General features: G+C 43.3%; 3 protein-coding genes across 4 annotated transcripts in view; 2 read left to right on the top strand and 1 right to left on the bottom strand.

Moving 5' to 3' along the window:
• PIP5K1A (phosphatidylinositol-4-phosphate 5-kinase type 1 alpha) overlaps window positions 1–10334 on the bottom strand; it is a 53734-nt gene extending 43400 nt beyond the window's left edge. Inside the window, exon 1 of one of the 2 annotated variants that reach the window (XM_007460260.1) lies at window positions 9868–10334. In XM_007460260.1, the coding sequence (XP_007460322.1) occupies window positions 9868–9949 (82 nt within the window). In that variant the 5' untranslated portion in view covers window positions 9950–10334. The remainder of the gene's footprint in view (window positions 1–9867) is intronic. The other variant, XM_007460259.1, reaches the window with a different exon arrangement.
• Window positions 10335–14703: 4369 nt separating this feature from the next.
• On the top strand, window positions 14704–25658 carry VPS72 (vacuolar protein sorting 72 homolog). The gene is made up of 6 exons (XM_007460258.1): window positions 14704–14875; window positions 18202–18354; window positions 18533–18647; window positions 19295–19471; window positions 24426–24570; window positions 25073–25658. Exons 1-6 carry the CDS (start codon window positions 14759–14761, stop codon window positions 25458–25460), a joined length of 1095 nt encoding a protein of 364 aa, XP_007460320.1. The 5' UTR covers window positions 14704–14758; the 3' UTR covers window positions 25461–25658.
• Window positions 25659–27421: 1763 nt separating this feature from the next.
• TMOD4 (tropomodulin 4) overlaps window positions 27422–27882 on the top strand; it is a 3478-nt gene continuing 3017 nt past the window's right edge. The window contains exons 1-2 of the mRNA XM_007460257.1: window positions 27422–27544; window positions 27752–27880. Coding sequence (XP_007460319.1) covers window positions 27422–27544; window positions 27752–27880 — 252 coding nt within the window. The remainder of the gene's footprint in view (window positions 27545–27751; window positions 27881–27882) is intronic.

Here is a 27882-nt window from a genome sequence, read left to right as displayed (position 1 = left end):
TACCGCAAAAAAAAAAAAAAAAAAAAAAAGCATAAGGGTTATGACGATTGAATTTGCAACGACAAAAAGAGGGCATCTGATGGGCACTCCTGTTTCAGTGATCTTGGAATTGACTGCAGAAATCAGTCACCAATCCTTGGCAAAAATCCACATTAACTTCTAAAATATTTTCTTAAAGTATGATCAATAACTCCACATATTATGCATGGAGGAGCTCAGAATTTTGTTGCATTTTTAGAACAGCTGAAGTCAGAAGGGGAAGTTCCCTTCTGCACTATTCTTTTGTTGAACAACAAATATTTAATCTGGTTTAAAGTCAAGTTAGTTCACAAACAGCCTTTCAGATTAGTGAGAGAGCAATAAGGTATAGTGGGTAGGAATGTGGGCTCTGAAATCAGAACACCTAGGTTGGCTAGATTTGAATACTAGATCTACCATTTACTAACTAGGTAACTTTGGACAAGTTGGTTAAAATGCTCTAGGCCTTGGTTACCTCATCCATAAAATGGACATATAATAACATGTATTTCATAGGGTTGTTATGAGAATTAAATAAGTCCTGTATAGCACCTAACATGTAATAAATGCTCTATAAATACTAGCGATTATTACTACTATCATTGTGAATTATAAAACCCCAACTACAGGATGGGAAGGGTCAGGGGAAATAAGAGGTACGACAGAAAGGGAAAAGAAAAAGAGACTCATTTACTGAAACAAAAGGAAATGGAGTTATGGGAAGACTTCGAGGGAGACAAAAGATAGTGAACGGATTCATTTCATACTGTGGAACTGGGAGAAAAGAAGTTTCTGTGTTAAGACAGCATCTTTTTTGGAGAGGACAGAGGGAAATGGGAGCTAAAGTGAAATAATGCTTGCAAGACATCCACAGCCTTCTCAGAAGGCCATGCACTACTACTAAAAAAAAGTCTGCAATTGTTATGGGGAAGAGGAGTTGGCTGCTAGTAACTACAAGGACTCATGCTTCTTCAGCACAAATACACATCAGTTCTACCTCTCTTACGGTTGACCCCACAGCACAGAAAGTTGAAACCTAAATGAGGAAAAACAGAAAATTATCACTTACTTCTGGGGTTCTACCTGCTTAACAGCAGAATAAGCACATTAAAAACAAAAACAAAAACAAACAAAAAAAACACACAACAATGCTTAAGTTTAAAATTATTAACAGGACCTGACCTGATGACCCCCAGTACCCTACTGGGAAATGTTAGATGATTTTCTGCAGTTCTAGGTAAATGTCAAAAAAAAAGAGACAGAAGGAGAAGCTCAGGCAGAAAAATTCCAGGGAAAAAAAAAAAAGAAAAAAGAAAAATTCCAGGAGTGATCACAAAACTTGTAACCCAAACAATTTCACACTGGAGTGATTTCAGATTGGCAAAAAAATTTCAGGTATAAAGCTCCTTGCATGCAGGCTTCTATCCTTTTAAAAAAGACTGTATACATTTTATTTGACGGTCTTCCACTTGTGAGGGCAATTTGGTAATATCTAGCAAAAAGCCTTAAAAACAAATATGTACCATTTGTCCCAGAAGTGGGAATTTATCCTAAGGAAATAATTAGTCAAGTGGACAAAAACATATATACAAAGATATTTATTGTAGCATTGTACATAATAACTATAATTGGGTAGATATAATGGGAAAGAATCTAAATGAACAATATAGGTGACATAAGTTGTAGTGCAGTCATAAAATGGACTAGTATACAACCATTATTTTAATGTGTAGGATAAAATCCATTATTTTTATGGATAGATGTCACAATAAATTGTTGAATGGAAAAAGGTTAAAAATTACATAATGCAATATTTTTCTAAAACACTTACCTATAAAGTCACATGTATCTATACACATAGAAAAGGTCCAAAAGATTATATACCAGAATGTTAAAATACGACTATACTGGATAGTGGGATTAAGTTGATATTGTAAGTTTAAGTTTCTATTTTTCCTTATCTATATAAATTTTCTGTAACAAATAATTAGATAATTTAACAATTAAAGGAAAGAGATACACAGGAATGGCTTTATTATCTTTGTTTTATAACCATTTTTCCCAGTAAACTAGTACTCAAAAGTCCCACACATACCACCATCAATCCCCGCCCCACACATTAACTCAAGCTCATTACAACATATTATGCTGCTGCAGAGATAGAGGAAAAATGTGAAAAGATGTCTAGAAAGCTGCTGACAATTCCAAGCTACAAATAAGCATGACTCCTATACACTCCCTCTCATTCTTTATTAATTATAAGAGATGCCTATACAACCTGAAACAAACCTATATCAGCACATATGATAAGAGGTTCTCTCTGAAGAATTTACCTTTCATATCCTTCAGAATATCAATTTTCTCCTATAAAACAGGTATACCTAATTTCAGCAGATCCCCTGGATACTTGAAAAATAAAGATCGAGCCTCAAAATTATGAAAATTAGCTGAGAAATCTTTAATGTTACTAAATAATTTCACAACAGCTGAACTAGCCAAGTCAAGTGCGTAAGTGGAAACAACCCAATCAATTCCTGCTAAAATACAAAGTTGAATCATCATACCATGTCACAGAAAATTTTTCTGAGTAACTCTGTACTGGTCTCAAGGAAGCACTCCATTTTGGTCCTTGGCCCCACCCTAAATTGTGTTTGTGATGAAAAAGGTACCCAAGGCCTTAAAAGAGGAGATAATTGAAACAAAGATATTTTCAGACAATAAATAGCTCCAAAATATGAGTTGTTGTTCCCCTCCCCCACCCTGCTCTCAGTGTGTGGAACAAAACAGAGTTGGCCTTAATACCAGAACCTCTCCCAGTGCTTTCAGAGCAGAAGCATTTCCGTCGGAGATGAGATGACATCATCTACCAGATGAGAAACTAAGAGGCAGTCTGTGACTGACTTCAATGTTTGAAGTACTCATATAATTTCGGGAGGCTAGAAGTTGGCCGGATGTGCATTGCTCAGACGAGTTTTGCCCGAACAGGTCATAGAGAAGCAATTCCAGAGACCTACCAATACTACTACAAAAATGTGTCAATAATTCCTATATAAAGCAGAAAGAGACAAGCAGACTTTTTGGAAGCAAAATGCTAATTCTTAGAGGGTCTCCTGGTTGATAATATTGAGAGCCAGAGATTTCAAAAGAAAAAAAAAAAGAGCAAAAGCAAAAACTTGCACAAAAAAACAAAAGCCATCAGCCCAGTTGTTTGCTGGACTATCTCAAACAAGCTCTCTGGTCCTCTTTAACTTGAAATACTGAATTTTAATTATACCACTGCATGTAGGAGGCATAATATGTTATCCAAATGAAAATACTCACAAATATGTCTGAAGTGTCAGCCTACCTAATGAGAAGTACTGCTGAGCACAAAGCTCTAACAGATAGTGTTAAAAGGAAATTTTAAAAAGGCACTATTACTATGCCCTCAATAAGAACTAAACCAAGCCAATTAAGAAAACCAAGCCACATCTTAGAGAAGAGCTAAATTTTGTTTCCTAGCAGGTGTCAGTTTTTCCTAAGGATCTTCTAGAAAAAATGAGAAAGGCAAGGATGCTTTTAGAAACAAAAGCTCAAAAGCAGTATGATCTACCAGTCCTGGGGTCAGCTGAGAGCCAACCTGGTCAGCTAAGAGCCAACTAAGTAAGTAGCAAGGAATGAGCTGCAAATTTATTAAGACCCATCTTGACAACATACAGACTTTATGCAAAGTCTTTGCCACTATTAACAATGTCTCTGAATCTCACTTTTCTAATTTGGAAAATGAGAGGGTTAAATTAAAATATCTCTACACTTCCCTCTAGTGATAATTTTTTTTTAATTTATTTATTTTTGGCTGTGTTGGGTCTTCGTTGCTGCATGCGGGCTTTCTCTAGTTGTGGTGCTACTGTGTGGGCTACTGTTCATTGTGGTGTGTGGGCTTCGTGTTTCAGTGCTTGCTGCAGAGCACGGGCTCTAGGTGCACAGGCTTCAGCAGTTATGGCACGCAGGCTCAGTAGTTGGGGCTCGCGGGCTCTAGAGCACAGACTCAGTAGTTGTGGCGCACGGGCTTAGTTGCTCCGTGGCATGTGGCATCTTCCCGGACCAGGGCTAGAACCCGGGTCCCCTGCACTGGCAGGCGATTCTTAACCACTGCACTACCAGGGAAGCCCTAGTGGTAAATTTTTGCTTCTAGTTGTATAAGCCAAATTTTATGGTTCTCAGGCCTCAAATATGTATCTCTTAGCAGTAAAATTTTGGTTGAAATTTGTGAAAAAAATCTGAGTCCTTCTTTAAAAGACCTGAGTCTCCTGGATAAGCCATCCCACAGCCAAGAAGCAGTTGAGATTTCTGGCAGATCACCACTTCCCAATTCTATTTCCAAACCTGGTTCTATCTATCTTGAAAAAAAGCAGTGGATATCGCTGGCTTAGAATGTACATATTGGAGCCGAGAAAGTAACTTAAATGATATCATAATGAGCATAAATTACCTCAACAATGCACTTCAATCACCTCCCAGACACTAATGCAAGAAAATAAGAGATACGGCCAAGTTACTTCTCTGCCATCCCTTTTATACAGGTTCTTGTCAATGACAACTTGGAGTTTACCAGGGATGTTTACCTACACTGTGCACAGAAAAGCTAATATACTCTAAGCTATTTATAATACTTAAAATAAAAAAACAAAAACCTCTTCCCATTCTCTTCCTGTAACTTCCCTTTGCCCACTCCCCATCAACATTACTGATCCTTTGGGATAGTACTTATTCTTGGTTAACTCCATATTGCTCAGTTTAGTACACAAGGCAAATAATAAGATATATGGAACTTCCTACAAGGAATCTGCCCTTCTCTCTCTTTTTACCAGTCTTCTTCAGACTCCAACAATAAGGTGACTTTTTGGGAATCAAATATTTAAAAATTAATACATAGTGTATACAGCCATTAAAAACAAACAGACTAATTTCACAGGAGGAGAAAGAAAAATGATCAGTAACAAAGTTTAAAAAGATGGAGGGGTTGAGGGAAAAAAGTTCACTTCAAACAAAACAACAGTAAAAGAAACAACAGAAGCTCATTAGGAGATATGAATGAAACAGAACCAACACATATGTACAAACTAAACAATGTTCTCTTTTGATAGGAAAGGGTGGAGAAGTGAAGGGCAACAGGGGAAATGAATTAGGAAGAGGTTTCCTCTAGGAAACACCATCAGTCCAAACACTCTCTCTTTGAGACTGAATGATGGGCTGGGGTTTGGAACACAGAGAAACAGAAATTCTCTCTGCCGAGCTATCAGAAACAGCACACTTCCTGAAGCATACTTGTATCCTTGATCAAGAGGATACACCCAGTAAAAAGAAGAGAGAAGAAACTGACAACTTTGGTCTTTTTGCTTTCTTCATGTCAAGTAAGAATATCCCAAAATTCTAGGAAAGAAAATATCCAGTTTAAAGGACAAAATACCCCCCCACACTTTCCTTCTCCCCAGTTCTGAATTTGGCCTGGTGTTATCGCTGTTGTTCACTTCACAGGCTATAGTTCCCATTATTTATTATCAAAGAAAAATAGACTGATAAAATATTTAACAGCTAGTAGCTGGCACATATTTAAGCAAAGTTATTAATCAGAACAGTTTTATATCAAACCAGAACAGCACACAGAAATTAAAAAACAAAACATAATATGTATTTTGATATTCAGAGCTAACTTATAAGTATACATTACCAATTAATATCAGATACTGGATACCTAATAAGTCTATATAATTATACTTGACAGTGGGCTTGAGCAGCCATGGCAGAAACAAATGGATAATTAAAAACAATGATGTTCTAATGTCAGTTTTCCGGCAGAATCTACCAAGGGGACAAAAGAAAAAAGGAGGGGGTAGGTGGGTGTAAACCCTCTGTGGAGAAAGCAAAAAGAAAAATCTCTCCCTACTTATAAAATACCAATCAAAACAAAACCTGGTGATATTCTGCCTACATGGCATTCTGTTCTATCTTTACCTTTCCAAATTTCAGTTTCTCACTCCAATAAAGTGGCTTAAGTTGCTTTATTTTTCACTAGTATGGAAGAATTGAAAGGAAAGAGATCAGTCTGCAAATGGCCTACACTGTACCAAAGAACACAGACAAAAAACCCCTACCATTTGGAGTTATCAGATTACAGCATACATTTACTGGTGGAGCTCTGCTGAGAAGAACAAAGCCACCAGAATCAAGGACTGATAAGACTGGCTCTACTACAAAAGTTCCAAGCAAAAATCTTCTCTCCTGTGTCTTCCAGGGTCTCCCTCAGTAGTTAAGGGAAAGTCAGAAAAGAAGCTGTAAAAGTTACCTCCAAATCATTTGTGCTCATGATAAAATCATTTGGTGATGTGTGACAATTTCAGAAATGTTCTGGTCTGAAGCAAAAGGAGCTATAGGCTCATGATCTTCTAAGGTTTCAAGTGCTTTTTCTTAGGGGAGTCACACATGATTTTATCACACAGCTCTTATTTCAAGGGAGCAAAGGACACCTCAACACTCTAACTTTACTTTTTAACTCCTCCACTAACTTCAAATCAAGTCTCCAAAGCAGAAACTCTTCACTCCCTTCCTGGTGGTAAAAAGGGGACTCTGGCTGAATTTCAAACTCTTGATGGAGTAGTCAAACTGCAGACAGGGGGCTCTCTTACACTGGTATGACAGATGGTCGCACTGTCAACAGCACCTTATCAGGGCTGATTTTATTTTTTAAGTGGTGCCACTGTCCAAATAATGATAGGAGGGAAAGGAAGAGAGGGAATACATTTCCTTTAACACATGCAACAGCTGACAGCAAACTGCATCACCTTTTCTTAACCAAAGTTTAAGAACAAGCACATGATAATGGCTGCTGTAAACTTATATTCATTTATAATTGCCTCCCTCCCACAAATCCAAACATGGTAATTACTCCAATGGGAAATGATCTCTCAGACATCTCTCACATATCTCTCAGAGTGAATGCTTTGCTCTACCTTCTGTATTTCACTTGTCAGCAACTTAAAAGACCAGCTCTCACTTAATGGTGAAATAATATAGACAGGGGTGTAATACTGGCAGGGAACAACCGTTCTAAATTACCTGTCCTTCCTAATTTGAATGCCAAAAGATTTTGAGCCTCCAAAGGTTATGAGTGACTTATCTAAAACATCTATCTGTCCCTGAATCCTGACATTCTTATTTTGTATCCACTTTCAACACTGCCAGAGAATCTTGCCTTTAGGATTTCAGTTTCACCAATATTTGAGTTCAGCTAAACATCTAAGGACAGTAACTTGGTTTTAGGATGATTAAAACACAAACACACACAGTCCTACCTTGAATTTCTACAAAGCTAGCCTTTAACAATTTAGGAAATCATAAACCATTGTTTATTCCTGCCAATGTCTTAATTCCCCTGGTACCATCCCGACAGAGCACCACTCCCCTCCAATCACAAATAAAACACATTCTCAGTAGCCTTTTTTGCATCAGAATCAAACATCCTCTTCAAAAACATATCCTTGAAATGAAATATTCTATTAAATTAAATTCAGTAAGCCAAAACCTAAGTGAACATGCAGATACACCAAAAAGTCAACAATGCTTATCTGCACACAGATAATCCCATGTTTTCAGAAATATTTATGAGAATTTTTCTTAATTTCTTAATCCATTTCAGTATTTGCCAAAGAAGCAGAAAAGGAGAGTGTTAAGAAACAAAAGTAAAAAAAGGAATTTAAGTTATTTATTTTTAGTCATTTTTATATCTTCACTTCACATATGAACACAGTAGAGCCAAGGAGCTGTAAAGTCCACTAAAATCTGATATTTGATTTTCTGGTGAAAACACAATAGCAAAAAACATTTATTCAATCTGAATTACATCTTGCTAGTCCTCGGATCTGGCAGAAAATATAAAAACATACAAAAATATCAAATATTGACATCTAAAATAGTAGTACTTCCCTGGTGATTAAGTGATTAAGAATCCGCCTGCCAATGCAGGGGACAAGGGTTCGAGCCCTGGTCCAGGAAGATCCCACATGCCGTGGAGCAACTAAGCCCGTGTGCCACAACTACTGAGCCTGCGCTCTAGAGCCCAGGAGCCACAACTACCGAAGCCCGTGCGCCTACAGCCGGTGCTCCGCAACAAGAGAAGCCACCGCAATGAGAAGCCCAGGCACTGCAACGAAGAGTAGCCCCCGCTGGCCGCAACTAGAGAAAGCCCAAGCGCAGCAACAAAGACCCAAGGCAGCCGAAAATAAAAAATAAATAAATTAAAAAAAAAAAAAAATCAACCTGGTCTCTAATACCTGATTTGATAGTTAAGTCTGTTTAACGACTGTACACAACCATTCTTCTTTCAGCACTGGGGGAGCAGGAGAAGAGGCTTTAAATTGAGGAGCTACTGTATTAAAAACACTGTCATTTTAACTTTATCCTTCTTCACATTCAGAATGCAACATGAGTTGTTCTGGCCTGCTAATCCTTTATAGGAAAGGTAAAAATCACCTCTCAAGAAACTAAAATAGATGTACATAAATAAAACTGCAGTTTGGAAAAAGATATTTGTGACCAAGTATTTGCTCATCTGAACTGGAATATGAAAGGTGGAAGCCTCTATTTAGTCAACTCAAAATGGGAAGGATGCAATCCCAGGCCTAAGGAAATGTCAATGTCCCAGGTAAAGCATCCATCATGTGGCAGCCTCTCCTGTTCACAGTGTAGAGGCAACAGTCACTGTGGAACCCCAGACATTTCTGATGGAAGCCTTAGAACAGTTTCTGACTCAAACTACCCCCCCCACACACACCCAAACCCCAACACCACACATTTTCCCTCCTACACACAATCTGTTGCTTTTCTTGTGGGCTCCTCAGCTCTCCTCAATCTTCAATAGTTTCTAACCACTTTGAGCTATATTCCCTGGCTCCCTTCTCCAAGTGCCAATGTCGTGCCTAATCATTCCTCCAGTCCATTTCCTATTATGCAATATTCGCCACAGCACTGAGAGCCACCCCCACCCCATCCTTCTCAGGCCTAATTCCCAGCATCACCTCCCTCAACCTTTACTGCAATTCGAGACACCACCGTTCCGCCTTCTCCATCTGTTTTCAGGGTCTTTTAGCCCTGATTTCCCACATTCCTCAGGTTTTCTTCAAAACCTCCCATTCCTTCCCAAAGTTGGGCAGTCTAGAGATGGGAGTCTCCAAAGGAGAATGTTTGATAAAATGTGTACGTGTATCTGTGCGAGCGCACGCGTGTCTGGGGGCGGGGGACACGAAGTGAGAAAGAATGACGCATTAGGGGAAGGTGTGACTAAAAAGACGGCTCCAATAACTCCCACAAAATCCACAATTCCCTAACTCCCCAGCAATGGAAAGCGCCCCATAACGCTTCCATACCTTTTAAGTCCCATGGCTTCTCTTCCAGTTTCATCCAATTAATCCCGCAATCAACTTGGATTCTACCTGCCTCTCACACTACGTAATTCCTCCCTAATTACGAAGCCTCCATTTAGTCTACTTTTCTCTACTCCCTTCGGTTACCTTTCTGTTGCCTTCCTACCCCCACCGTCAATCTCCATCCCTTCCTGACCCTACTCCTTCAAAGCCCTCAACCCGGTCTCCTCGAAGCCAGCCAATGTTCCTGACAACTTCCCTTTCCTCAGTCAAATCCATCCTTTCCTCACACTCCCCCTGCCAGCTCAGAAAACTAGAAAAGCCTAGTCCTCTGTCCTCCTTACCGGCAACGACTCGGACATCCCCAACTACAGGTGCCCTTCCTGGGTCTCGCTCTTCCCCCCATCGCACGGCTGGCAACAGCCCCCAGCCCACGCTCCGCCCTGATTACCTGAAGACGAGGTGCAGGGAGGGACCCCGGAATCCGCGGACGAAAACCCGACTGCCGACGACCCAGAGGAGGCCGACGCCATCTTGGCAGCCCCCTACCCCTCAGCGGCCTCGCTCCCTTTCAGTCCTCTTCCTCTTCTCGGAGTCGAATCTTCCCCACGTCTCTTCACAGAACCCGCGTTCTGCGGGCCACCTCCCCGCCCCCTCTCTCAGATACGTCGCGCCGGCTCCGGGACCAACTCAGGGCCGCACCATTCGGCGGGCATGGGGGAGAACTCTCGTCTCGCACCCTCTCCGCAACTTTAACCGCTTTCCGCGGGAGCTACTTTCCCCCTTCACAACAGAGGAAGCTCAAGCCAGCTGCCGGGACCCCGCGTCCGGACCAAACCACACCTAAAAGAACAAGGTGAGGAGTCCCAGCGGAGCGAGTGCCCCCTCCCCCTCCTCCCTAGGCACAGCCTGTTTATCGCCCAACCCCACCGCTCCACTCCCGGTGGCCAAAGCAATCCAGGCATCGCGCATGCGCCCAACCTTCTCCTCCGCCGCCCATCCCATCCAATGGGGGAGGAGGGAGGTCCCCAGAGAAACCAAGCCAATCAGGAGGCTGCTCCTGGTCACATGACGCGGGTCCCTCGCGCCCTAACAAATCCAAGGGTCGAAGACGGCGCGCCCCTGTCTACGGTGCCTCGGTGAGTCAATCTACGTTCGACTCTTTGAAGGGACTAGGTTGCGAAGTCTGAGCAGGGGATCCGAGTGCGCGGGGCTGACCCTTTCAGTTCACAGCCCAGGAAGAACTCTCGATAGAAGCGCCGGTGTCAAGTCAAAGACGTTAAACAGTCGAATATCACAAAACATCACATTCCACCAAGTATTCTTCCGGCTTTACTGCCTTGTTTACCATTTAGTTTAACATGCGTGCATGTCTTGCCTTCCTCTGAATGACATTCGAAACAGATCTACACTTTGCCTCAAACGCAATACTGGGCACAGTGATTGAGTTGAGTAAATATTTGATAAATGAACGAATAATGTCCATTTATTTGATAAATGGACAGGAATAAAGACCTGTCCAAAAGGGCCACGGAAGGCGATCAGAAACCTAGCACAATCTTCCTGTGATCCAAGCCCTTAGCCTCTCTCAGTTACCTATGCTCCATAAGGGCATGGAGACTCAGAGAAATTCCCCATTCTAGTCTAGTCTTCGTACTAACCCCGCTCAATTTTAACAAAATACCGTGGAGATTGTGAACCCCGTTGGGGATATGAAGACCTGACTATCTCTCTCTGAACAGACTGTAAGCTGCTAGAGAGCAAGGACTGTGTTTCACCCTTGTATCTCCAGCTCTTCCCATGACGTAAGTCTGTACTTATTAGGGGCTCAATAATTATTCGTGGAATGAATAAATGAAGAGAAATGGAGGAAAAATCCTAGGTATTGCAGCCCCCAACATGGGCCTGGTTATCCTCTATCTGGATGTCTTCTGGGTCTTCGAAAGGGAACATAGGACCTGAACGTCCAGAAAATATCTCCAAGCATTTACCTCTGCCTTCTACCCCCTGTGTCATCAAGATCTAAAATAATTGTTTCCCTGCTGCCACCTGCTGGGTTATTCATCTTCCTTTAGGTACTGAAGATAGACAAACTTCAAATGCTTGTATTACCACCTATAATTCCATAGCAGTGGGATTGTGTAACACTGAAGTATTTTATGATTCTGATTTTAAAATTGGAAATAGACCAATAAAACCCTGACTTACCAAGGCGGTAAGTCAACAGGGGGATCTTCTCCCTCAGACTTGATCTATGAATTAGATTTCAGCCCTCCTGAAAGAAGAGACCCCTGTTTTGTAGCTTCTTAGGGGTTTTTGTTTCTCCTTTACGTACCAGAAAATAGCTACTATTACTCCTACCACCTTGCATTATGTCAGTCTGTTTGCTTGTTCGTCTCCCTCATAAGACTGTGAACATTCCAGGGCAAAGATTACATCTTATCCATTTTTATATCTCAGACATCTAGAATAGTACTTGGTACAGAGCAGTGCCCAGTACATGCTCCTGAATATATGAATGGATGAGGGCAAAATTCAAAAAGTGGGGCTAGGGGTGTTTTCCATATTTTCCCCAAAACCTTGTCTTTGCCTCCACTCCCAGTCAATCCCTGGGGTGGCCTCTGAGTCATAGAGCCACTCTTCCCCAGTAACATTCCTGGCATAGCAGTACTGGGGTGACGTGGCAGGGTGTGGAAGCAGGGGCAGAACAGGACACATTGGCTTGGTGTCCCCAAGGATATGCAAAAGGGAATTCACCAATATATCCTTTAGAAAGGGGGGTGGCAATCTGGTGATCTCAAAATAGAGCCACACATACAGACTTGAAGGAAATAGTGTATACACAGACACACACAAACACACACAGCCTTACTAAAGTGACCTTCATGTCTTAGGACAGTTCCTAACATCAAAATGGAGTGGCTAGGTCAACATAGAGGCAAAATAAGAGGATGGGTATCTTATTCACTCAATTAGTCATTATTTCATTCATTCATTGAATTAGCATTATTTAGCCTCAACTACATCCTAGGCACTATGGGAATTCCTGGTATACACAGATGAAGATAAAGTCCCTGGCCTCAAAAGGATCACAGACTAGTGACAAAGACAGACACAGAAATGATCAGAATAAAACATAATAGGTGCCATCACAGAGTATGCACAAATGCTGTGTTTTGAAAACCATATTTTCAGAATAAAAAATGGGAAAAGAAGTTGATACACTCTTCTTTTTTTTTTTTTGCGGTACGCAGGCCTCTCACTGTTGTGGCCTCTCCCGTTGCGGAGCACAGGCTCAGCGGCCATGGCTCACAGGCTTAGCCACTCCGCGACATGTGGGATCCTCCTGGACCGGGGCATGAACCCGTGTCCCCTGCATCGGCAGGCGGACTCTCAACCACTGCGCCACCAGGGAAGCCCCATACACTCTTTTTTTAATTAATTTTTATTGGAGTATATTTGCTTTACAATGTTGTGTTAGTTTCTGCTGTACAGCAAAGTGAATCAGTTATACACATACATATATCCACTCTTTTTTAGATTTCCTTCCCATTTAGGTCACCACAGAGCACTGAGTAGAGTTCCCTGTGCTATACATAGGTTCTCATTAGTTATCTATTTTATGTATAGTAGTGTATATATGTCAATCCCAGTCTCCCAATTCATCCCACCTCCTTCCATCCCTCCTTGGTAACCATAAGTTTGTTTGCTACATCTGTGACTCTATTTCTACTTTGCAAATAAGTTGATCTGTATCATTTTTCTAGATTCCACATATAAGTGATATTATACCATATTTGTCTTTCTTTTTCTGACTTCACTCTATATGACAATCTCTAGGTCCATCCATGTTGCTGTGAATGGCATTATTTTGATACATTCTTTTTTTAAATATTTATTTATTTATATTTTATTTGGCTGCCTCAGGTCTTAGTTGCAGTACACAGGATCTTCGTTGCCGCGTGTGGGCTCTTAGTTGCGGCATGTGGTATCTAGTTCCCTGTCCAGGGATCGAACCCCAGGCCCCCTGCGTTGGGAGCGTGGAGACTTAGCCACTGGACCACCAGGGAGGTACCGATACATTCTTGATAATACCACAGACTATTTGAGATTGGAACTATTCCCGAGGATTTAGGAGGCATGATCCCAAGCGTTATAGGAGCTGTGACTGGGAAGAGAGGAATCGGTGTTGAGAAGACTCCACTGTCATATAGGATTGGATTTTTTCCAGATAGACAAGAAAGAAAAGCGATTTTAAGGAGAAGGAAAAGTATGGAGGCATGACAGTGAATTGGTGTCAGGGAAATGATGCTAGAATAGGATGATGTGGTAGGAGTGGAGGCTATGAAAGGCAGGGAGAGGCTAAATTATGAAGGACCTTGAGTGCCATGTGAATAATTATCACCTAGGGACTTCGCTGGTGGCGCAGTGGTTAAGACTCCATGCTCTCAATGCAGGGGGCCCGGGCTTGATCCCTGGTCAGGGAACTAGATCCCACATGCATGCCGCAACTAAGAGTTCACATGCTGCAACTAGGAGCCGGCAAGCTGCAACTAAGGAGGCTGCCTGACGCAACTAAGACCCAGAGCAACCAAATAAATAAATACAAAAAATTAATAATTATCACCTACTAAACATCTATGTGCTTACTAAATACTGTGCTAAGAAGTTTACAAGGATTACATTTCTTAAACTTCTCAACCACCTTAAAGGGTATTATTATTAGTCCCACTTTACAGATGAGAAAACTGAAATTCAGCGAGGTAAAGCAACTTGTCCAAAGTCACACAGCTAGAAGACCTTAAGCTCAAACGCAAACTCAGGTCTGGCTGGCTCTAAAGCTGTGCTCTTAACCACACTACTATTCTGCCACAAGGATTTTGGACTTTATCCTGTAGTTGACGGGGAGCCATTAAAGATTTTTGAGCAGAAGAGTAACAAAATCTGCGTTTTTAGAAAGGTTTCTACTGACAGCAGAGTGGAAAACATACTGGAGCAGAGGGAGACTGACCTCTTCTAAATGAAAATTTCTAGACTCCCAAATTGTGTACTTGGGGTAGTGGGGCTCCTGGTGTCTCCGAGTGGAGTCATTCCACAGCCCAGATGGGCGCGCGAACTGGGGCGGGGAGCTTGGGGTGGTCTCTACGCAGGAGTGGGCGGGGCTTTGAGAAGCTTTGAGAAGGCCTAGGGGATGGGACTAGGAGCCTCTCGGCGCTCTTCTACTTCTGCCTGTAGGCGACCGGCTTTCCCTGCCCGCCCGCAGGTAGTGGTGTCGAGCACCGAGCCCAGAGAACGGTGCTGGGTGAGGACCTGCTGGTGGTAACGCAGTTCGCGTAGGCGATATGAGCTTGGCTGGGGGCCGGGTCCCCCGGAAGACCGCGGGGAACCGACTTTCTGGGCTCCTGGAGGCGGAGGAGGAAGATGAGTTCTACCAGACAACTTATGGGGGTTTCACAGAGGTAAGAGCCGGGCCCAGGAAGAGGGAGGGAAGAAAGCTAAAAGGAGTCCTGACGAAGGGAGAAACCTCGGACAAAGAAGGGGGCGGGGAAGAGAGAGGAGCCCTGGTAGCTGATCCTAGAGATGGGGTGGGCTAGATGGGGGGATAAACTGGAGTCCTAGAATGGGAGCCCTGGATGGGGTTGGAGGGGTCAGGAATGGAGAAGCTGTCCGGAGGACCCCAGAGTGTGGCTGAAACCTACTGTGTATTTCCCCAATTGTGTCTCTCAGTGCACTTTTGACGTGTCTAGCATATGCCAGGCACATCGTAGTCACGCGGTATATACTCGTTGGCCCACTGCCTGGTTATTAACGTGAAGTATAGAAAGGAACCTCTCAAAAAAAAAATTAGAGGGACTTAGCCTACTCCTTTTTCAGCTTTCAGATCTCGTTGTATAGATGTCTTAGATAACCGTTCCTTGACTGTCCTAAAAAGTGTCCCCGTGTATTTCCTTCATAAAACATATTTCAATTTGTAATTAGATTTGGTTTGCTTATTTGCTTATACTTTTCCATTAGATTGTAAGCTCTGTAAGGTCAGAGGTGGTCTGTTTTGTTCAACAGTATATGTCCAGTGTCTGGATTGAGTTGGCATAAATTTTTATTGATTGAATCTATCCTTTCTTTAAATGTTTTAAGCGCGTAGAGCAAGCCAATCACCGTGACAGGCTCTATGGAAACAGAGAGTTAAAAACACCTCTTTATCTTTATATATTCCAGACTCCAGTGGGGGAATTAGCTGAGTTAACAGTCAGTTAAAATATTGTGTGATAAGGAGTAAAATAAGTGTTAAGCATATAGGGTGCTGTGGTAACACATGGGAACCAAAGTTGTTGTTTGGGATGGGCCTCCCTGGGGGACATGATGTTTAAGCTGAGGCAGTATGAAAAGTAGGTCTTGGGTGGATGAAGAGCAGTAGGACTGGAAGCAGGGAGAGGAGGAAGGTTAGTGCAGCGAGGGGGTGGGGCAGAATACGTAAAGGCACTGAGATCCTTGTCTGGAACTCACACATCTACTCTCATCCTCCAGACCATGAAGGAGAATAAAAGTTAGAGGGAGTAGGCATGGGCCAGATCCTGTAAGGCCTTGTGAGCCATGTTAAGGAGTTTTGAACTGAGAAGTTCAAATCTTCTTTGGACTGAGAAGATTATTTCGTGATCAGATTTGTACTTTAGAAAGATCACTCTGTAATGAGGAAAATGATTTGAAGGAGGCGGTGGGAGTGGAGAAACATGGATAGGAGAGTTCAAGAGAAATTAAGGAAATAGAACCCACAGGACTTGGTGACTGAGTAGGAATCATTACTTACACAGCCCTGACCAATTAGTTTAAAATAGAACCTTCTCATCCCTCCTTCAAAGGCCATTTTCCTATTCCTGCCATTTTACGAGTCGTTATTTAATATGTACCCTTCATGCTTCCAGAAAGGATCTAAGAAGGCTTACCATATAAACAAAAAGTAGGAACAGTAAAAATAGAGACAGATCAGAAGTAATTGTACCAGGAGCCTCTGCTAAAATGGTAATAGCAGTTGATAATAAATTTAGCTGTGACTTTCCTGGCAACCAAATCCTGAATTTCTTTTTGTAGTAAGAAAGAAGCATATAAGTTCTTCAAGAGAGGTAAACTTATTCAGCTTTAAACCTAGGGAGAATTGTATCCTTATATATAAAGTAACAGGGGTTTGGTAGATGTTGTAAAAACATTCTCTTATCTAGTCATGTCTCTTAATGACCCTCGATAAAAGCCAAAGGAATGGTAGTCAATACGAAACTTAGTGAAAGCATTTCAATTGGGCACTAAGCTAATGTGTGGTTGAACTACTACCCTCTGGTGATTTGACTTAATACCAGGTCAGTGCTGAGGGGATTAATATGTTCCCAGGTTGTCTTTCACAGACATCAGTTGGGAGGAAATGATGGTCATCAGTGCAAGACTGAACGCTGGCTGGCTGGCTTGGAGTGTCAACTGTCTGTGTTGTTTGCTTACTTTGGCACCATGTGTACCAAGATTAGCCCATTAATCTCATCATTGATTAAAGAGAAAGCCACATGTTTGAGGTGCAGCCCCGCCCAATTAACTCTCCTGCCCCCAGCTGGGTTTTTTTTCCTCTTTCCTTTCCAGTGTGGCTGCCGTTTTAGCCCTAGCTTGTATCACCTCAGGCCTTGGCTCTACTCCATGTTCTCTTCCCCAGCGCATCCCACCACCTCCAGAGCTTTCAGAAACACCCCTTGTATACAGTTTTCCCCTCCCCCCAAATCTTCGGTGGCTTTCCATTATAGATAGTAGTAGTACCCAACTATTTTTCTGCCCCAACTCACCTGAGGAATGAGACATATTTCTCAGTAACTTTAGTTTACTTCAACAGTGATTATCGATGCTGGGACAAGTAAGGAGAGGGAGAGGATTGAGAATCACTGGCCTGCAAGTTAAAGTCATAAGTTTATTAGCCTGACATTTAAGTTTCTCTACAGATTGAATGCAACCTTCTTTTCAAATCTTGTATCTCTCTAGGGCAATCAGTTAATGTTGGAAGGAGGCTGTACTGGAGCCAAAAGCAGTCAGCTAGGAAGACTTCTTGCCAGAGACAAACCTGCTTTACTTAGGTCTAAATGCTTATTCTATCAACATGTTATACACATTCCTGCTTCTGCATCTTTGTTCCTGCCATTTGATCTGCCCATGATTCCTTCTTCCCTCTTGGTTATCTAAATACTACCAGTATTTTAAACCATGGCTCAAGTCCTCTTCATTCTTTAGAGTCTAAAGCAGGGTTTAGTAAACTAAAACCTGCTGGCTGAATCTGGCCCACTACCTATTTTAATCTGGCCCTTTACAGAAAAAGTTTGCCAACCCCTGTTCTAAAGGAATAAATCTAAAGTTTAGGCCTTCCCAGGCCACCTATTCATAGCAGGTGTACCTTCCTCTGAACACCTGTAACATTTTATTGCCTTTGGTAGTTTATATGTTGCCTTGTATTAAAACTTCCTTTTATAATTATGCTGTGACATCTACTAGACTGTGAGACCCCTGAAGGTGGAGATCAAACCATATCCTTTTGTACCCCAGCACTTAACACAGTGTGCTAGAGGAGAAGGGCAATCAATTAATGTTAGAAGGGGTGGTGCTGGAGCCATCAGCTAGGAAAGCTTCTTGCTTGAGGCAAATGAAAGGTTGAGATGGGAAGGAGAGTGGGGCAGCCCTTATCAATAAGCAAAGGGATTCTCTTCCTCCTGGAGGGGCATTAACAGCTGATGCCAGTGAGAACCTCATCTCCCTATGTCCCCAGGAATCAGGAGATGATGAGTATCAAGGAGACCAGTCAGACACAGAGGATGAGGTGGACTCTGACTTTGACATCGACGAAGGGGATGAACCATCCAGTGACGGAGAAGCAGAAGAGCCAAGAAGGAAGCGCCGAGTAGTCACCAAAGCATATAAGGTGCAGGGGAGGCCTGGTTTTCTTGGACTTCCTTAATTTGTAGTCTCCCTTTCATCAGGTCCCAGTTGTCCCCACACCAGTCTCATTTCCTACTCTGCTGGTTTTCTCTTCCTGAGATCTTCATCTTCTTTCTTCTATTTCTTCTCTTCCCTGGTGTCTGATTCCAATCTGTCCCCAGGAGCCTCTGAAGAGCTTGAGGCCTCGAAAGGTCAGCACCCCATCTGGTAGCTCTCAGAAGACCCGAGAAGAGAAGGCACTGCTTCCACTAGAACTACAGGATGATGGCTCTGACAGTGAGTGGGGATGTTTGGGTCAACTGACAAAATTGAAATATGGTGATAAAATATTGTATTAGTGTTAAGTTTACTGAAGTTGATAACTGTACTATGGGTATGTAAGGACAATTCTTTTTTTTTTTTTTTTGCGTTACGCGGGCCTCTCACTGTTGTGGCCTCTCCCGTTGCAGAGCACAGGCTCTGGACGCGCAGGCTCAGCCACCATGGCTCACGGGCCCAGCCGCTCTGCGGCACGTGGGATCCTCCCGGACCGGGGCACGAACCCGCGTCCCCTAGCACCGGCAGGCGGACTCCCAACCACTGCACCACCAGGGAAACCCAGGACAATTCTTACTCTTAGGAAATATACACCAAGTATTTAGGGGAAGAGAGCCATGATGTGTGCAACTTAACTCACAGATTATTCAGAAAACACACACACACACACACACACACACACACACACACACACACACAATGCAAATAGGGCAAGATTAACAGGTGGTCTGGTAAAGGATACATGGGTGTTCTTTGTACTACTCCTACAAATTTTTTGTAAGTTTGAAGTGATTTCCAAATAAAAAGTTTTAAAATTAAAAAAATAAAAAATACAGAGGAGGTAGACATGAATTCAAAGATTTCTCCCTCTCTTATTTTCTTCCCAGGTCGGAAGTCCATGCGGCAGTCTACAGCTGAGCACACACGACAAACATTCCTTCGGGTACAAGAGAGGCAAGGCCAGTCACGGCGGCGAAAGGGGCCCCACTGTGAGCGGCCACTGACCCAGGAGGAGCTGCTCAGGGAGGCCAAGATCACAGAGGAGCTCAACTTACGTTCACTGGGTCAGTCTGTGGTTTTCAGAACAGTGGGTAGAGGGGCTGAGGAGCATGAGAAAAACTGAGACCTGGAGGACCCAAAGAACTGGAAAGATGGAGATTTGGGACAAGGGAATCAGAAGAAAGAAATGGGGAGAGTGTGTGATTAGGAGCAAGGAAGTAAGCAGTTATGAGGGCTCTGAAGAACAAGTTATATTGAAGTACTTTGGTGTAAAATAAGAATCGTATAGAACTCAGTGCAGATCCTAGTTCTGCTGTTCGTTTGCTGTAAGACTGCAGGCAAATAACTTGCAACCTGCTTGCATCTTTCTCTCCTTGTTAACAAAATGGGGTGATGATGCCTACTTTAATGATCATGAGAATTAGAAGTTGAGTAGAATCAGTCAGTTCATGGGATACATTGCTATAAAGTAAAAATTCTTTAAAATTTCTTCAGTTTATGTGCTATTGGGCACACAGTCATGTATGGTAATATATTGTACAAAAACATACATTTCTTTGAAGGATGGTGAGGATTCTCAGATCATGAGAGATATGTGAGAAATTGAGGGAACAGCAGATTTCGTACCTCACATCACATGCTCACTCTGGGGCATACTTGCATTGAGTGAAACAACAGGTGAAATCTCCTACAACATTTAATTTGTTATTTCTCTCTCTCTGAATCTCTCTCTGTTTTGACTAAGCACATATAATTGAGCGTGTATAACCCAAATACAATTTCACTGTGGAGTAGAAGATTGTTTACCCAGAATATCTGGACCCAACGCATTTCAGTTTAATGATACTTTTGAAATTTAGATAATTCCAAAAGACCACAATGACCGAGAAAAGATTTAATTCGTTTCCAACATTTTCAGGATGTATTCTCGTGACATTTTTTTTTAATATATTAGCTTTAAAATGGGAAGTATAACCTCCGTCTATATAATGGCAATGCCGTGGTTTAAAACAGTAGCTATCTCTTAAAACATATAAATGACTGAGAACCATCACAAATAACGTGGTCACTTGATGTCACTGTAATTACAATCTGTATCCTTTGACTACATTGATTGTTTCAGGCCACTGTGAAGAAAGTGATTCCCAGGCTTCTGATATCAGTAACGTAGGAGATCCTGGAGGGGCTTGTTTAGCAGGAGAAAAAATAATAAGCTCATTTTTGAACATGTTGGATTTGAAGTGTCTATGAGCAGTTCATGCAATGCTGAGAAGTCTGTTAAATACACAGATCTGATGCTTGGACAAGATATCTGGGCTAGAAATATAAATTCGGAAGTTTTAGAATATGGATGGTAATTGACATTGGAGTGGATGAGATTACCCAGGGAGAAAGCATAGAGGGAGAAGAGTAGACAGAGGCTCAAGAAGGTCCTGCAGACACTAAAATGTAATGGTCTCCTATAAGAGGAGGAGCTTAGAAAAGAATCTGAGAAGTGGCCAGAGAGTGGGAAACTCCAGGAGAGTTTGTCATAAGAGCACTAAGGAAAGGGACTGTTACAGGAGAGTAGCTGCTGAGAGCTGCTTAGACACCAGTGAAGAGAACTAAGAAGTGTCCATTGGTTTTGGTGACATGGAGGTCAGAGATGACCTTAGCACTTTTTGGGGACCAAGCCATTTGGAAGTTGGTTGGGAAGCCAGACTTCTAAAATTTGGCCATGAAGGGTAGGAGAGGGAACAGGGAGGTCTGGGCTCAAGGTAGAGTTTGTCATTGTTCTGTTTTATTCAGAGATTGGAGAGTGTGTATTTTTCGTGAGATGCAACTGAAAGAATTTAAAGACAGAAAAGAAAGAAAGGATTGTTAGTAGTGTAGGGTTTTGGAGAAATGGGAGGCGGGGTGGGAGCTAGGGCATGGGTGGAAGAATTGGCCTCCATTAAGAGGAAGGAAGGAAGGGTGGCTCATAGTTGTAGGGTTGTAAATCCAGAGCAGGACAGTGCAGTAGTTTTCATCTGATTTCTTTTAGGCACTGTCATCTCTCAGGTGTTGGGAATAGAGTTGGAAGCTTGAGAGTGAAGGCTGTTTGAAATAGTTGTGGAGATAGGATCATCTGCTGGTGTTGGCAGGTCTGTTGAGGTTTGGGACCATGAATTTCTGGGGTTCCACTCTACCTATTGTGTAACTTTTCTCCAGTAGCACTCAGCAATCCAGGTCTGGGCGAGGGAGTTTAGACTGACAAGAGAATGACTGATAGATTGAGGAACCTAAGCTCGATTTAAAAAGGAGAACAAGGGGCTTCCCTGGCGGTCCAGTGGTTAAGACTCCGCGCTTCCATTGCAGGGGGCACGGGTTCGATCCCTGGTTGGGGAACTAAGATCCCCCATGCTGTGCTGTGTGGCCAAAAACTAAAACAGAGGGTTTAAATTAATAAATAAATAAATAACAAGGAAAATGAAGGCTGGAAGGGGTGATAGATAGAATGAAGAGATATTCTGGTATTAGAAGTACTGAAGACCTAGAAGAACAGAGGTATCTAGAGTGTAAAGCAAAGAGACCTGAAGTGTGGGGCCCAATAGGACACAGGCACATCCTGCCCAGGATGTGGAAGAATAATCAGCCTCTACCAGAGGAGAGTGTTGGCCTCTGTGGAAGACAGGTTTCCCGTAAGGCAAGTTTTGGAAGGCATGCTGAGTGAGGAAATTGAGGAAATAGATGAGTTGGCTGATTATAGAGCAGGAGTTACACAGGGTACAGGGAAGTGTTCAAGGGAAGGATTGGAAGGTTGGCTCAAGAGAAAGAAAGCAGTATTACCAACCAGAATTCAAGTACAAAAGAGGTTAAATCACTGGGGGTGTGGGGGGATGGGGGTGGGGGGGTGTAGTCCAGAGGACTCTTTTGCTCTTACTCTATCTAGAGGATTGTGTTCACAGTACCCACGTTTAAGGAGGACAAAGGGACCAGGAATATTTAGATCTGTTTATACATTAACAAATCTTTATTGAATTCCTGTAATGTGTGGAATGCTGTGTGACTGTGATAATGTGTAGGTAATATTAGTCACAGTCACTGCCCTTAAGGAAGAGACATATATACCAACAATGAACTGCCATAGAGCAGTGTCACCAGGTCCAGCCAGGGGAACTGTGGTGAACTAGAGAGGAGTGCCTGAAAGGAGGAGCTCAGCTAATTGTTGCCCTGTGAGAATACACACACAGGGTTGCCAGATTTTCTTATTATTTTTAAAAGGGACCAGAAATCTCTGTATTTAAATGTAATTTCCTGACTTTTAAATGTCACCAACTAATTTAAAATTTTCTTTAAAACGCTATCCAAATCAAGCAAAACACATAAGGGAGCTGCCATCTTGCAGCCTCTGCCATAGACTGTGATAAGTACAGGAATAGAAGAGTATTTTAGGCACAGGGGTGGCAGAGGAGGGAGTGACTCAGAACCATGTTGTATGAGGAATGGTTCAGTGGAAGGGGTGTTGTGATCAGCCTGGAGAGAGACGGACACTAATTTCTTTTTTTTAACTGGGGTGTAGTTACTTTACAGTGTTAGTTTCTGCTATACAGAGAAGTGAATCAGCTATATGTATACATATGTCCCCTCTTTTTTGGATTTCCTTCCCATTTAGGTCACCACAGAGCATTATGTAGAGTTCCCTATGCTATACAGCAGGTTCTCATTAGTTATCTGTTTTATACATATTAGTGTATATATGTCAATCCCAATCTCCCAAGTCATCCCACACCCCCTTTCCCCCCTTGATGTCCATACATTTGTTCTCTACGTCTGTGTCTCTATTTCTGCTTTGCAAACAGGTTCATCTGTACCATTTTTCTAGATTCCACATATACGTGTTAACATACAGTATTTGTTTTTCTCTTTCTGACTTACTTCACTCTGTATGACAGTCTCTAGGTCCATCCACGTCTCTACAGAAGACCCAATTTCGTTCCTTTTTATGGCTGAGTAATATTCCAGTGCATTTATATACCACATTTTCTTTATCCACTCATCTGTTGATGGAGGCTTAGGTTGCTTCCATGACCTGGTTATTGTAAATAGTGCTGCAGTGAACATTGGGATGCGTGTGTCTTTTTGAATTATGGTTTTCTCAGGGTATATGCCCAGTAGTGGGATTTCTGGGTCATATGATAATTCTATTTTTAATTTTTTAAGGAACTTCCATACTGTTCTCCATAGTGGCTATATCAATTTACATTCCCACCAACAGTGCAAGAGGGTTCCCTTTTCTCCACACCCTCTCCAGCATTTATTGTTTGTAGATTTTTTGATAATGGCCATTCTGACCGGTGTGAGGTGATACCTTATCGTAGTTTTGATTTGCATTTCTCTAATAATTAGTGATGTTGAGCATCTTTTCATGTGTCTCTCGGCCATCTGTATGTTTTCTTTGGAGAAATGTCTATATAGGTCTTCACCCATTTTTTGATTGGGGTGTTTGTTTTCTTGATATTGAGCTGCATGAGCTGTTTGTATATTTTGGAGATTAATCCCTTGTCTGTTGCTTCGTGGATACTAATTTCAACTATTTAAAGGACTGTCAAGTGGAAGACAGGTTAGACTTGTGTCCCTTATGGCCTTAAAAGGTAAAACAGTGTCAACAGGAAGTATGTTGCAGCTCAAAATGGGAAAGAACTTTTAAATGATTAGAGATGCCTGAAGATGCAGTGCACTGCCTTGGACGGGAGCAAGTTGACAGGGCTGTAACGGAGGGGTATCTGGGGGAAATGAGTAGGCTCTTCATCAAAGGGTCCCTTTCAACTCTGAAGTCCTACAGTTCTGAGTGGGTGAGGAGCCAAGTGGACCTAAGAAATGATGAGCAGAGAGGATGTCAAGAAGGGCAAGCAGAAAGCTTATGCTTGAGGGCCTTAGAGGACTTTCCTGATTGGCTTGGGTAGGCAGTGACTAGACAGCCAGGAAGATAAGAGACTGTAGGACAGACCTGGGGTTTGGGAAGACGGTGATTGACCATCCCTTCATTCCTTCCTGAAGAGACATATGAGCGGCTTGAGGCTGACAAAAAGAAGCAGGTCCACAAGAAGCGGAAGTGCCCTGGGCCCATAATCACCTACCATTCAGTGACAGTGCCACTAGTTGGGGAGCCAGGCCCTAAAGAAGAGAATGTCGACGTAGAAGGGTGAGTGAGTGAACCTCAAGGGGAGAAGAGGAGTGCAGTTTCTCCCTTCTGTATTCAGCTTGTATTCCCTCAGCCCCATCTCACTTGCTTTCCTCACACAGCTGTCTAACACCTGAGTATCTTTCAGATTCCTCTTTCTGTCATCTCCTATTTCTCTTTTAGCCTCTCTCTTCTCCTTTTCTGGTTTTCCATCCAGCTCTGCTTTGTTTTGTCCTATCACTTAAATAGATTCTCTCAGAATGTTGCCACCCACTGCCTCCTCCTCTTTCCTCACCTCTCTGATCTCTTTCTTTATCAGTTTTCTCTCCTCAGCTTTTTTAAAATTTTAAAATTATTTATTTATTTGGCTATGCTCAGTCTTAGTTGTGGTGTGCATGTGGGATCTAGTTCCCTGACCGGGGATCGAACCCGGGTCCCCTGCATTGGGAGCGAGGAGTCTTAACCACTGGACCACCAGGAAAGTCCCTCGGCTCTTTGTGTTTTTCTCTGTCTTTTCCCTCAGACTTGATCCTGCTCCCACAGCTTCTGCATTGACTCCCCATACTGGGACTGGAACCGTCATCCCTCCTGCTCGCTGCTCACGTACCTTCATCACTTTTAGTGACGATGCGACATTTGAGGAATGGTTTCCCCAAGGGCGGCCTCCAAAGGTCCCTGTTCAGGAGGTCTGCCCAGTGACCCATCGCCCAGCCCTGTACCGGGACCCTGTTACAGACATACCCTACGCCACTGCTCGAGCCTTCAAGATCATCCGTGAGGCCTACAAGAAGTACATCACTGCCCACGGACTGCCGCCCACTGCTTCAGCCCTGGGCCCTGGCCCACCACCTCCTGAGCCCCTCCCTGGCTCTGGGCCCCGAGCCTTGCGCCAGAAAATTGTCATCAAATGAAGGGATGTCTAGTCCTTAGAAACCTCTTTGCTGTCCTAACTTGGGGCTCTTAAGTTAGGGCTCTTAAGAAGCCCGCTTTTCCCCTTTGTCATCGCTGATCTTTGTCCAGCCCTTCTCTGTATTTCTTTCCCTGTCTTTTCCCTTAGTTCCTACACTGCTTTTGTTTGTGTTTTTTAATCTAATAAAATAGAAAGATCCCTTTGGTCTGGTGTCTAATCTAGGTTGGGAGCAAAAAGTATTTGTGAATGTCTGCGTATATATGGGCCTTTATATTTGTTTAATAGCATGTATTATGAGTTGCCCTTTTTACTTATTTATTTTTTAAGAGTTATTTTTATTTTTTGGCTGTGCTGCGTGGCTTGCAGGATCTTAGTTCCCTGACCAGGGATTGACCCTGAGCCTTCAGCAGTGAAAGCGCCGAGTCCTAACCGTTGGACTGCCAGGGAATTCCCAGAGTTGCCCTTTTTAAATTGTAAAATATTCATTCCTCCAACAGTTTATAAACACCTTAAAATTAGACACCAAAACAAAATCCTTATACTCACCTTTATACCTCTGTATAGTCACTGCTTTGAATATAGCAGGCACCAAATAAGTGGGAACTGTGTGATTCTCATAGAACTCGTTTCTAGGACTCGGGCTTGTATGAAGAGGAGGAGGTGCCATGGCTCTTAGTGGCCACTAGAGGCTCTCAGGGCTGGGCAGGGTATGGGGGCTGTGTATATGGGATCTCCCACTACCCCCCACCTGGCCAGAGCTAAAATAATAAAATGCTGAGCTCACTGTTCCCCCACCCTCTCCCCCGTTGCTGGGCTTCTCCTGCTGCCAGGACAGTGCTCCAGTAGAACAGACAGACCAACCTACAGAAGGGGAGGTGAGAACGGAGGTGGCCACCAGGACTGGTAGGTGGGGAAGGCAGGGGCCTTATGGATCAGAGCCTGGTGGGAGATGGGAGGAGAAGAGTGGCTCCTATTGGGAATGAAATGGAGTGTGTGCCTCTGTCACTCAGCATGTTTCTGCCACTGTCTTATGTTCTCCCTTAACTGTAGTTTACATTATCAATGTAAGTATCTCACACATTTTCTGAATCTTTCATATTCAGTATGGTGTGTATGTGTGGCTTGTGTTTATTTTTCACATTGTAAAAGATCTTGCAAGTTTAATCCTCTCACTGTTTTTAGAGAAACTTTATCCCATTTATAAGGCGTTTCCCACCCATTAGACTGGTGTCACCTTCCTGTCCAAAGCCAGGGACAAATTATGGGAACTCAGTACCTGCTTCTCAGGCCGTACCACCCTTCCCCCAACCTGGAAGTCCCCCAGCTCCTCTGAGCCCTTGCTTTGCCTTAGGATTTAGAATTTTAGCAAACATAGTGAAATCTTGATCCGACACAATAAAAGAGGAAATGAGGGTAGAGTCAGAGCACTGTCTTCCCACCCCCCCACCCCACCCCCGCAATCCTCCTTGCTTTCTTAAGGCAGTTTAGGAAAAACTGGATTATGGGGACGAGAGGAGGAATTTCCCTGAAGCTCTCTGCCTGCCCCCATTCCTTTCAATAGGAACTGGGCTTGGGGCCAGCTGTGCTTGCAGGGCTCCCAGCAGCTGTGCTAGGGCAAGAGGCACGGACAGTCGAGGTAATAGGGGAGAGGTACTGCCAGGATTTCTTATACACTGGGGAAGGCAGATTCAGCCTGGGTGCCTGGGATCCCCATCCGGAGTGGGTGGAAGCTGTGGGAGCCAGAAGGAGGCTCTGGTCCTAGCTAAACAACCTAGCCTTCCCCCATCTTCCCATGCCCAACTAGGTCTATCCTCCAAGGCAAGCAGTTTATTGTTCTGCCCCACTGACCTGTCTCTTTGTCTCCCTACTGTGTCCATGTACATCTTTCCATTGTCCAACCACTTTCCCCATGTACCCCAGGCTCCGTGAGTGCCACACTGTGGGGAGGGGGTGGGGGCCATCATGTCATCGTATCAGAAGGAACTGGAGAAATACAGAGACATAGATGAAGATGAGATCCTAAGGACCTTGAGCCCTGAGGAGCTAGAGCAGCTGGACTGCGAGCTACAGGAGATGGACCCCGAGGTAGGGGCTCTAGCACAGGGTACCAGGGGCAGTCCCCAGGCATTTGGGAAGGGTGTGGGGCCCTGGGTGACTGAGACCAGGGCTATCTACAGGGCCTGGAGTCCCAAGTGGGTCAGGGGAATGGTGTCTGGAGATGTTTTAGGGAGACTTGGAGGTGCCCCGGGTCAGAGGGGAGGTCTGACTTGCTCCCCAAAACTCATCCCTAAGAACATGCTCCTGCCAGCTGGACTAAGACAACGTGACCAGACAAAGAAGAGCCCAACGGGGCCGCTGGACCGAGAGGCCCTTTTGCAGTACCTGGAACAGCAGGCACTAGAGGTCAAAGAGCGTGATGACTT

Source organism: Lipotes vexillifer, unplaced genomic scaffold, assembly GCF_000442215.2.
Source record: "Lipotes vexillifer unplaced genomic scaffold, Lipotes_vexillifer_v1.1 scaffold209, whole genome shotgun sequence".
Classification (NCBI taxonomy): domain Eukaryota; kingdom Metazoa; phylum Chordata; class Mammalia; order Artiodactyla; family Lipotidae; genus Lipotes; species Lipotes vexillifer.
The sequence above is the reverse complement of the archived record's forward strand: the minus strand, read 5'-3'. Positions and strand labels throughout refer to the sequence as shown.

Bases quoted from the DNA above. Each gene is read 5' to 3' on its own strand.
- VPS72 (XM_007460258.1), top strand. From the start codon at position 14,759: ATGAGCTTGGCTGGGGGCCGGGTCCCCCGGAAGACCGCGGGGAACCGA. The intron at 14,876-18,201 runs GTAAGAGCCGGG...CTATGTCCCCAG, and splicing joins CTTATGGGGGTTTCACAGAG to GAATCAGGAGATGATGAGTA. The intron at 18,355-18,532 runs GTGCAGGGGAGG...ATCTGTCCCCAG, and splicing joins TAGTCACCAAAGCATATAAG to GAGCCTCTGAAGAGCTTGAG.